Below are 12,337 nucleotides of genomic sequence, written 5' to 3' on the forward strand. Positions count from 1 at the left end.
ACCATGGATGGATTTTCAAATAACTTGGCATGAATGTGTACCACAGTAAGACGACGTGTCGCGCGCAAGACCCAGCTCCGTAGGTCAAAGGTCCTAAACTCTAACATCGGCCATAACTACTCATTCAAAGTGCCATCGGGGGCATATGTCATCCTATGGAGACAGCTCTTGTTTGTTAAGTTTTTGTATGTAAGCTGGTATCTCAGTATCCACAAATTGGAAAGGATTGAAACTTCACACACTTGTTCACTGTCATGATATGACATGCAGTACAGAGGTTCAATACCTCTACTTTGCATTTTACAAAATTATGCCCCTTTTTCAACTTTTGTATTCATTCAATTGACAAGGCTGTTGAATAGTCGAGCGTTGCTGTCCTCCGACAGCTCTTGTTTTCAAAAGTTGTATAAAAGAGGAACACCAAATTATGCAAATAAATTACATGGAATCAAACATGCACAATTAGGTTCAACAGAATGTTGTTAAATTATGTTTTAACAAACCTTTTTCGAGTTTTTAGCTCACCTGAGCACAAAGTGCTCATGGTGAGCTATTGTGATCATGCTGTGTTCATCGTGCGTCAGTCCGTCCGCCCAGTCGTCCATCCATTGTCAACAATTGTGTTTAAACAACATCTACCTTTAAAACCACTGAATGGATTTTGATGAAACTTGGCCTAGATATTTCTTCTACCAAATGTTTTCAAATGGGTCTGCTTGGTTGCACATAGGGCCACCAGAGCTAAAAATAGAAAAATCTTCAAGCGACATCACCTCCTTAACCGCTGGTTCGATTTTAAGTTAATTTCACACAATTGGTCCTTATGTAACACTCTACCAAGATTGTTCAAAATATACTGCTTCATCAAAAAACATGGCCATCAGGCGGTGTGGTCACTTTTCCCTATAATTTGTATTAGTGTAAATTTTAAAAATCTTTTTGTGTGAAACTGCTGGCCCTTTTTTAAAATAATTCTTCATAAATTGTCCTTGAGTGACCCTCTACCAAGATTGTTCAAATTATTCTGATTCGTCAAAAAACATGGCAGCCAGGGTGGCATGGTCAGTTTTCCCTATAATTGTGTATACCTTGTGTACCAATTACCGGGATATACATATTACCTCGAATGTCCTGTTTTGACACTTAACATGAAAAGTGCATTACATTTTTTCTCTCATTATTGCTCAATGTGCTTAGATTTTTAGAAAACCTATTTTTGAAAACTGGTGTCTCTTTCTTTTTATTACACACTGACCCTAGAAATTAAAGAATTTAGCTAAGTGACTGGTTGTTAATTATGGTTAATCTTTGCAATTTTTCTTTGTTAATTTTCAATGAAGTTGCTTATTTCTGTCATAGCTGTTTCATATTTAGTTTGACCCGTTATAAAATACCTGGTAGAAATGCTTTCTTTGTCTTTGATCAATTTAACAACTTCTTTAGATTGAAAGTTGAAATTCACGGTAATAGGTATATGTCAGAAAATGCTAAAATTCCCCACCTCTCTTGTTTGAACGAGAAAAGTGGAACCTTTACCTAGTGTTTTGACGATTTTTTTGCCAAAAGTCAAAAGCTAAAATATAAATTATTTAAACAGATTAAAATTTATCCTTCCATACAATCATTTTGTTATAAATACAGAGTCCACTGAATATAAGACTCGCGGTAATTGGTATACCCAGTATATAGTGGAAGCTTTAAAAATCTTCTTGCGTAAAACTGCTGGCCCAGTTTTAAAATAATTTTACACAAATGATCCTCATGTGACCCTTTAACAAGATTGTTCAAATTATTTTGATTATTCATTTTGGTTAAAAATAGGTTTTCAACTATCAGAGTTTAAAAATCTTCTTCTCTGAAGCCATAATAGCTATAGAGCTTTGGTATTTGGCATGTAATATAAGGGTTTGACTCTCTGCCATAACTGTTCAAATCATTGCCCTAGGTCAAAAATAGCCATGCCCCTGTGTACGACATGTACTTTTTATAGGTTTATCATATTATATAAGGTACTTCGAAAAAATCCTCTTCTCCTTGATATTGGGCTTGTGGTATCAGCTAGGGTTCACTGTCTACAGTAATTGTTCAAATTAATGCCCTAGTTTCAAAAATGTGTGTGACATGTATATAATACAGGCTAATATAGAAGAAACTTTGAATATCTTCTTCTTTGAATTCAAAGTAGCTAGAGCCTTGATATTTATGTAAACTAAATTCTGTACCATTACGTTATACAAACACACTTGAAGCCTTGTACACAGGTGAGTGCTTTAGAGTCAATGACCCTCTTGTTAATAATATTTAGGGCCGACTCGGGAAACATTGCAGCAGAGGAGGCCTTACATCTTCATCCATGTGCATTTTATACTTAAGGCTATACACTCCTATACAGTACATGCTTCCATTCTGCAGGCCTGATGTAGACTGCCATTCATATCTGTTTTTACTAAGGATAGGAACGAATATTCGAAAATCAGCCAAATATTCGGATATGAAAATCAAATTAGTGTATATTTTTTTTTCAAAATAGGTATCGTTGATTTTGAGCAATCTAAGCATGCTAATTATGCAGAGTAAAACCATTTGTTCTTTTGCGTTTGTTTATCATATGTCAAAAATTGTCCAATTAACAAGAAAATTGCAATGCATAATTGGCAAGGGCCACTGTTTTAACAGGTTGCAACAGGCGTAAATGTGATGCGTGTCAAAAATTGTCCAATAAACAAGAAAATTGAATAATTGGCGGGGGTCATCGTTACAGATTAACAGTTTGCAACAGGCGTAAATGTGATGCCTTTTTATCTTTTTTAGCTCATCTGATTTTTTGAGAAAAAAAAATGATGAGTTACTGTCATCACTTGATCGGCGTCGGCGTTGCCTGGTTAAGTTTTATGTTTAGGTCAGCTTTTCTCCTAAACTATCAAAGATATTGCTTTGAAACTTGCAACACTTGTTCACCATCAATAGCTGACCCTGTACAGCAAGAGACATAACTCCATCCTGCTTTTTGCAAGAATTATGGCCCCTTTTAGACTTAGAAAATATCAGATTTCTTGGTTAAGTTTTATGTTTAGGTCAACTTGTCTCCTAAACTATCAAAGATATATTGCTTTGAAACTTGCAACAGTTGTTCACCATCATAAGCTGACCCTGTACATTAAGAAACATAACTCTGTCCTGCTTTTTGCAAGAATTATTGCCCCTTTTGGACTTAGAAAATCAGATTTCTTGGTTAAGTTTTATGTTTAGGTCAGCTTTTCTCATAAACTATCAATTTGAAAGCTATTGTTTTAAAACTTGCAACACTTGTTCATCATCATAAGCTGACCCTGTACAGCAAGAAACATAACTCTGTCTTGCTTTTTGCAAGAATTATGGCCCCTTTTGGACTTAGAAAATAGCAGATTTATTGGTTTATGTTTAGGTAAACTTTTCTCCTAAACTATCAAAGCTATTGCTTTGAAACTTGCAACTGTTGTTCACCATCATAAGCTGACTCTGTACATCAAGAAACATAACTCCATCCTGCTTTTTGCAAGAATTATGGCCCTTTTTGGACTTAGAAAATCATGGGTAGGACAGTTTTTCTATTATACAAAAAAATCAGATGGGCGTCAGCACCCGCAAGGCGGTGCTCTTGTTTTATTTTATTGGCGCCTGTTTGGTGTAACTAATTTTAAAAGTTGTTTATATAATTTTTGCTAAAATATGAGTTACCATCGTACGTTTATGATTGTGATACTTGTTGTAGCTGTATAAGCTATCCTTGAATAAAAGTTGACACGTTGAATTATGCCTGTTCATTTGTAAATAAAATTATCAATGTTTATTTTCCCGTATCTTGACTGAAAAAAAACAGCCCTTGCCATATTTATTACAATGATTCACGTTTTAAACAACGGAATATATTGTGAATATGCCAATCACTTAATAAGTATTTAAAGCTTCTATTAAACAAGCCGAATATTCAAATATATTCGAATTATGGCAAACCGAATATTCAAATATTGATTTCAGTATTCGTTCCCATCCCTAGTTTTGACCTTTGCACTATTGTTTGACTCACAACGTCATTTTATGACTGTATCAGTGAAAGTCCTTTACCATGTTAGCATCATTTGCCTTGACTGTGTGGACGTCCTTTGCTTTGCTAGCATCATTTGCCAGTATCTTGCAGTCCTTTGCTCTGCTGGCATCATTTGCCTGTGTCTATTTGAGTCCTTTGCTCTGCTGGCATCATTTGCCAGTATCTTGCAATCCTTTGCTCTGCTGGCATCATTTGCCAGTATCATGCAGTCCTTTGCTCTGCTGGCATCATTTGCCAGTATCTTGCAGTCCTTTACTCTGCTGGCATCATTTGCCAGTATCTTGCAGTCCTTTGCTCTGCTGGCATCATTTGCCAGTATTTTGCAGTCCTTTGCTCTGTTGGCATCATTTGCCAGATACTGTCCTTTGTTCTGCTGGCATCATTTGCCAGTATCTTGCAGTCCTTTGCTCTGCTGGCATCATTTGCCAGTATCTTGCAGTCCTTTGCTCTGTTGGCATCATTTGCCAGGTACTGTCCTTTGTTCTGCTGGCAACATTTGTCAGTATCTTGCAGTCCTTTGTTCTGCTGGCATCATTTGTCAGTACCTTGCAGTCCTTTGTTCTGCTGGCATTAATTGCCTGTATCTTGAAGTGTTTAATTTGGCTAACTTCATTTGCCTGTATTTGTAAGTCCATTACTCCAGTAGCACCATTTACCTGTGTCTGGAAATCCCTAATGTTCCTTGTTCCAATGGCAGCATTTGCCTGCATCTGTCTGTTGTTCTGTTGGCATTGTTTGCCTATATCTGGATTTATGTCTTTTGTTCTGGGGGTGACTCCATTTCCTGTCAATTTGAAACCCATTGCTCCATTATCATCAACTAGCATTTGTTTTGCTAACATCATTATTCTTGAATTCCTTTGTTCTACCAGCATAATTTGCCTGTATCTGGAAGTCCATTGCTCTGCTTTCAGCATTTGACAGTATCTGTCTTGCTGACATTATTCACCTGTATCTTGAAGTCCTTTGTTTTGGTAGTGATTCCATTTCTTGTACATGGCAGCATAATGTTTAATCTATGTTACTGTGAATAAATTGCACTCCCGATTAAGAAGTATTTTGTATAATACAGAATATTTGATAGTTTCATCTTGCCCCATATTTGCTCCAGGTGATAACTGATATGTAACATTAGCTTTATTAGCATGCAAGCCCTAAATGAACTGACTTTAATGACAGTTGAAAGTAGAAAACATCATTAGTAATTTCATTATGGTGATGTTGAATCACCTGAGGCCACATAGCTAACATTTAAACTGCTTTAGATGTCTGACTACTTTGGCAGTGATGTTAAGATCAAGTTATTGTTTGTTTAATTGATGCATAATGTTAATTTTTAGTACTGTTAAGTGTATGTGGTATTGGGGAAAAATTTTTTTGTACCGATATTGTCAGTCATCACTCATTTTGAGCTCACCTAAACCGAAAGTTCAGGGTGAGCTGTTAGTATAGGTGGATGGTTCTGCGTGCGTCATCCACATTTTCACTTGCTCCCCTGAAACTACTGGTCAGAATTACACCAAACTTGGTCAGTAGCATCCTGGCATGGCTCTCTATCAAGTTTATTCAAATGGTTCACCTTGACCCTTTTTAGGAGCTGCAAGAGATAAAAATAGAAAAACCTTTAAAAAACTTCTTCTCATGAACTGCTAGAAGGATCTTCATCAAAGTTGGTTTGTAACATCATTATAAGGTCCTCTCCCAATTTTGTTCAAATGGAGACAGTGGGCCCCTTTTATTGGCCACTAGAACTAAAAATAGAAATGCCTTTAAAAGGCTTCTCCTCATGAACCACTTACTGGATCTTCATCATTGATCTAATATTAGCATTATTATAAGTCCTCTCCAAAATTTGTTCAAATGGGGGCACTTGGCCCCTTCTACGGGCCACTAGAACTAAAGATATAAATGCCCTTAAAAGACTTCTTCTCATGAACCACTTAATGGATCTTCATAAAATTTGATCTATAGCATCATTATAAGGTCCTCTCCCAATTTTATTCAAATGGGGGCACTTAATACCTTTAAACGACTTCTTCTCATGAACCGCTAGATGGATCTTCATCAAAGTTGGTTTGTGGCATTATTATAAGGTCCTCTTCCAATTTTGTTCAATTGGGGGCATTTGGCCTCTTTTAGGGGCTGCTAGAACTAAAAAAGGAAATGACTTTAAAGGACTTCTACTCCTGAACTGCTTGATTGATCTTCATCAAACTTGGTCTGTAGCATCATTATAAGGTCCTCTCCCAAATTTTCACCAATGGGGACAGTTGGTCTCCCTTTTAAGGGCCAAAAGAACAAAAATGTAAATGCCTTCAAAAGACTTCTTCTCATGAACTGCTTTATGGTGATTTGTAGCATTATTATAAGGCCTTTTACCAAAATATTTTATTGGGGACACCTGGCCCCTTTTAGGGGCTGCTAGTGCTAAAACTAGAAATACCTTCAAACAACTACTTATGAATGGCTAGATGAATTTTCATCAGACTTGGTTTGTAGGATCATTATAAGGTCCTCTCAGATTTGTTCAAATGCGGGTAGTTGGCCCATTTAAGGGGTTGCAAATATATTTTAATGACTTGTAACTTACCATGGAGTTCACTCAGTGGATCTTCATCAAACCTGATCTGTGGCTTCAATATAAGGTCCTCTCATAAATTTGTTCAGTTTGGGTTGTTTGGCCCCTTTTAGGGTCAGATGGTTACGATCCTCTTCAGGTTAGCGACTTAAGGCCCATTTGGGCCTCTTGTTGTGCAAATTATTGTGGCATAACTATGATGAGGCATGTCAAGGCAAATATAACAACCACTTTAATGTGCTTTTCAGAAAGTCTGTGAAACGAACATGTTGAGGACCCCAATTTAAAGGTTCTGCTTGGGTATTTTTTTTAAATAACCAATAGCTGTTAAAATCTGAACATATGATAATAATTATGTTTAGACAGGATACTGTTAAGTCATTGATATTCATGGGGGAGTATTTTTTGCGGGTTTCAATGTTGAGTCATTCCTTGAAATTTAATCCCAATAAACAGGTAAAATTCACATTTATTTTATGTTTAAAATTATTATACCATATTTATGAAATCCACAAACTCATTTCCCAGCTAAATATGTTTTGGCCAAAAACTACGAAATTTTATGACTATGAAATGAAATGACTTCCTAGAAATGTAAGCAAAAACAACCAAAGAATGTGTTTTCTAAAGCTATACACTGCCTTTTTGATCAGAGAACTCAAAAGAAATACTCTGCTTTCTAAATATTTTCATATCAAAGGGGAGTAACTATGAAATTTTATATAGACAGTAACATATACATTTTTAATAGGGTTTGAAAATAAACTGATGTATTATGTGATGGCTTGTGCATCATTCTGTCCATCCGTCATATTTCGTATCCAAAGCATATCAACTGACTTAATAACCATCCAAGGTATTGACTTTTAACTTGGCCTATTTGTAGATGAGGATGAGGTGATGTGCAGAGCAGGTCACAAATTGAGCTCAAAGGTCAAATTTGTCTTTCATATTTTGTGCCAGTTGCATAACTTGATAACCATTCAAGGTATTAACTTCAGTCCTGGCATATAGGTAGGTGGCGATGAGAATATGTGCAGAGCACATGAACCAAGTCCTGAGGGTTGTTTGACATAAAAATAGTGAGGGGTAGGGTTGGGATGATGGTTGTTTGACATAAAAATAGTGAGGGGTGGGAGTGAGATGAGGATTGTTTGGCATAAAAATAGTGAGGGCAGGGGTTGGGATGAGTGTTGTTTGACATAAAAATAGTGAGGGGTGGGGGTGGGATGAGGGTTGTTTGGCATGAAAATAGTGAAGGGGGTGGGTTTAAGGGTTGTTTGACATAAAAATAGTGAGGGGTGGGGGTGGGATGAGGGTTGTTTGGCATAAAAATGATGGGGGATGGGGGTAGAGGACAAAAATCTAGCAATTAACTGATCCGGAGTTTTGTAATGAAATAACTAATAAATTTTCTCAAGAATTGTTAAAGAAAATAGCTAAATAGCTTAAAGGAAAATTGGATGATATGTATAATTACAACTCTATACCAAATGCCATTATGTAGCATATCGAGGGCTTAGAGCGAAACTGGTCTATCTGCTTCTATTTCTATATACAGATAGACCAGTTTCGCTCTAAGCCCTCGATATATGAAAATGTCAATGATACACGGATATACATGTCCAGTGTAACAGCTGTTTACATTTATTTATGACGTGGCAGAATAAAGATAAAATACTGGATTATAAAGCTCTTGTTGAGCCAGTTTTTACCTTTAAAGCATGTATTATGACATTTTATTTTAATGACATTATGTTAGAAGTTTACTGAATATAACCATACAACATTGATAAACAAAATTTCAGTTATATACATGTGTTAAAAGTTTATCTAAACTAAATAGTTTAAAAAAGGGATATTGACATTTGAAGTTTGAAGGATATAAGAAGTGTGCATTCATGTTGAAAATTGTGTACATGTATGTACAGGCACTATTCCAATTTCGCTTTTAGCCGTAAATCACTGTTAATTTGTGATAGGGACTTTTTGTGCATGATCCAGGGTTTACTATAAGGTAGATGACTACAGTATAGTTGATGCATTGGAAAAATTAACCAGAAGTGATACATGTACACAGATATCTAGAGTGTATGGAATTTTATGCTTCCTGCATAAATAGTTTATAAACGGATGAATTTTTGGTTGCCATGAGTTACGAGGATTACCAGTACGAGTACAATATGGTGCCGGACCAGGACTATGACGAATACTGGCTTGATGAGAATAAATTTTCTCAGCTTCCGTGGGAAGATCTCAAGTGAGAATTCGATAGTTTTTATTTATCGCATAGTGCGACAGTTTTTCCTTTGATCTTTGCAGTATGTTAACAATTTTGGTAACACCCCATTTTTTACTACAAAATCTGTTTCTGATATTTTACAAAACTGTTAAGATAATATCAACACCCGAAATCTCTATAGAGTTTCATTAGAAAAAAAAAGTGTTGCGATATATTCGCACAGTGTAAAACTGTTCTGATATATATCAGAAAACTTTTTTTCTATTGAGGTCCTATCGAGGGAGTATAACTTTTTCCTTTCAAAGGAAAAGATGATTTTAGCCCCCAATTTTTTCAGTTCACAGAGAAAGAATTATCACAAAACACCTACATTTTATAAAGTAAAAGAATAAATAAATTAGAATATTTCAAAAACTCGATAGTTATCGCCAAATTCAGAAATACATGAATATATGAAATTCTGAGATTCTCAATTTTTTTTTTTACAAACAAAAAACAAATTTTACAAATTTTTTTGGCCTATGAAATGCAAAGATTTAAAACCAATGGGAGAAATCTGTTGGATACTTTTTATCTGGGGAACACATTTTCTAAAACAGAAGTTTTAGTGTTTTTAGTCAGCAAGGCGCACAAAGGGAATCAAAAGAGTGAAAATAATAATAAACAAATTTAAATGAAAATAATATATAAATTTTAATGAATAAAACTATGCGATAAAAACGTTATAATATGTAATGTCTTGTGTTCGAGGATATATCAGAGCTAGGGGTACATCTCCGTATTTTTCTCTGCACATATCTGTCTCGGCCCACGGCCTCGACGATATGTGCAGAGAAAAATACCCCCGATGGTACCCCTAGCTCTGATTATCCCCGTAACCACACCTTTCACACATACTATAACTATTACATATTTATCACTTCTCAAACTAACACACTGCTAAGTATTATGCAGTGAACAGCAGACACAACATGCTCTAGGTTACCTTTTTTCCCCCGTCAATTAGGTTACTAGTATGTTAACCTCTGCATAAAACACTTATTCTTAGACTCAGTTTTAACATCTTAGAATTTGATTTATAACATTTTATTACAATTCCTGGCAGTCTGATCCTAAGCAGCCAGACTACAGTGCAGCATTGATAGAAAGAGTATAAAAATTTGTTGCAAATGCCGTAAATCAGTTTTAGCGCTGGAGAAAAATGCTTTTAGGCTGGTGTTTAAGCATATTGCGATTGAAGAAATCCTACCATGTGTGAAACAAAAATTGATATTTCTAAGTAGCTTTTTAAAGGGGTAGAAAGATTTAAAAATAAATACATTAATTAGTTTTTTGAGTGGTATGAGTACTTTAGTAAGTCCTACTCAAGTTTTCTTGTTCGGAAAAAGCAGTGGCTCTGGGAACTCAGTGGCTCAGTGACTCCTTCCCCCTCCCCAAAGATCGAAAGTCTCAGGAGCCATATATGATATTATATTGAACTTTCTGTCCATCAAACTGACAGTGCTTATAAATGGGTGCTTCATAATGTTGCTATGAATTAAATAGATAACAATAAATTCTATCCATTCTCAGATTCTGTTGCTTTTAGGTGGCTAAAAATTTTCTTACATGGCAGTACGTTACCAGAAATTACAAGTAAACCATCCTCTTAGAAGTACTCGTGTTACATAATTTTACAGATAATTGTTGTCATATGTGTCAGTTTATGTTTCAGACTTGATAATGCCTGTAATTTCATTCTATATAAATCTTTTCGTATGAAACATAATTATCTTTAGTATTTATAAAAAGATTATGTAGATAGAATTACCTGTAATAATGACAGTCAGCATTATTCTACCTTAAAATTCTTTAACATGCAAATCTAACAAGACCAGAACATTCTTTTTTATTTTTTTGGCATTTGATGAAGAAGTAAGTTTGAGCTCTTGCTATCAAAAGAGGAGTGGGGTGGGTGCCGAGTGGTTATGACCGCTGACTTCGAATCTGACTTACCCCTCACCAATGTGGAATAAAAACTTTACAGGGGGTGTAAAATTCTTCATGTGAGGAAACATTCCTGGCCAGAAGGTCGGTGATAAGACCCAGGTGCCAACCAGTACCTGAGACAAAGTCTGAAGGAGTACCTGAGGTCTTCCTCCACCATCAAAAGCTGGAAAAGTCACCATATGACCTAAATTGTGTCTTAACCTAACAAAAAGCAACAGATATTCAGAGATTTTATGGAGGACCTCTATTGCCAATCTGGCTTTGAATCATTTGCCCCAGACCTCTTCGTTTGTGACTAACTTGGGCCATCATGTGAGAAATCTGTCAAAAGAAATACTTACGGCATGTATTTGTATCAGTTTTAGACACAGACACAAAATCTATCTAGAACCTGAAAGTGTCTGCATTTTGAAGCATTAAAATTACTAAATATTTTTGCATCAGTATTAAACACATAAGCTGTAGTGACATTGTTTAGCAATTTAGGTTAAACAATTACAAAATTCAAGAAGTACATTTTACTTAGAAAAGTTCAAAACTTTCAATTACCATTTAATAAGGAAATTGAATGGAGGAGTTTTAATAGAAAATATAAGTGTCCAATTAAAGGAAGCAATAACAAAATGGCAGTATTGAGTTCAAGGTTGTGTTTTGATTTTTGTTGTTGCATTAGGTGTCATATGACTGTTATTGATATATGTTATACCTGGCAGGCAGTTATTGACAGTATTGTTGTCACAGGGTTGAACAATCGCTTCTTTTTTAGCTCGGCTATACAAAGTATATGGAGAGCTATCCTACTCGCCCTGGCGTCTGTGTCCATCCGCATCCACAACTTGGTTAAAGTTTTGATGCATTATCGCTTTAATTATTTGATGGATTTGCATCAAACTTGAAATTGTTGTTGCACATCATCACCCACATCGTATGGCACAAGGTCCATAATTTTTGCACCAATATTTCATGAATTATCCCCCCTTTTTACTTAGAATTTCAGGTTAAACTTTTGGTGCACTTACATGCTATCTCAGTTATTTCTAAACAGGTTTGATTCGAACTAAAAATAGTTGTTTCACATCATCACCAACATCATATGTCACAGTCCATAACTCTGGCTCTAATTTTACATGAATTATGCCCCCATTTTACTTAAGGTTAAAGTTTTGATGCACTTTCACTCTATTATTACCCATTGAATTTGATTCAGACTCAAAATTTCAGTTTAATTTTTATGTTTCACCATATCTCTGTTGTTACTAAATGGATTTGATTATAATTGATAATTATTTATGTATTAATTGATCTGTTATTTAAGAAATAATTTATAGCAAAAGTGTGTTTTAACACTATTTATGCACGATGGGCGGTTATACGTCGGACGTAATAATTTCACAAGGGCACAGCCCGAGTGAAATTATTTGTACGACATATTACCGGCCGA

At 35.4% G+C, this 12,337-nt stretch overlaps 1 protein-coding gene across 1 annotated transcript in view; it reads left to right on the forward strand.

The window, feature by feature from the left end:
* Window positions 1-8,307: 8,307 nt before the first annotated feature.
* LOC123563132 (PRKCA-binding protein-like) overlaps window positions 8,308-12,337 on the forward strand; it is a 51,338-nt gene continuing 47,308 nt past the window's right edge. The window contains exon 1 of the mRNA XM_053524368.1: window positions 8,308-8,925. Coding sequence (XP_053380343.1) covers window positions 8,816-8,925 — 110 coding nt within the window. The 5' untranslated portion in view covers window positions 8,308-8,815. The remainder of the gene's footprint in view (window positions 8,926-12,337) is intronic.

Source organism: Mercenaria mercenaria, chromosome 2 (assembly GCF_021730395.1).
Source record: "Mercenaria mercenaria strain notata chromosome 2, MADL_Memer_1, whole genome shotgun sequence".
NCBI lineage: Eukaryota > Metazoa > Mollusca > Bivalvia > Venerida > Veneridae > Mercenaria > Mercenaria mercenaria.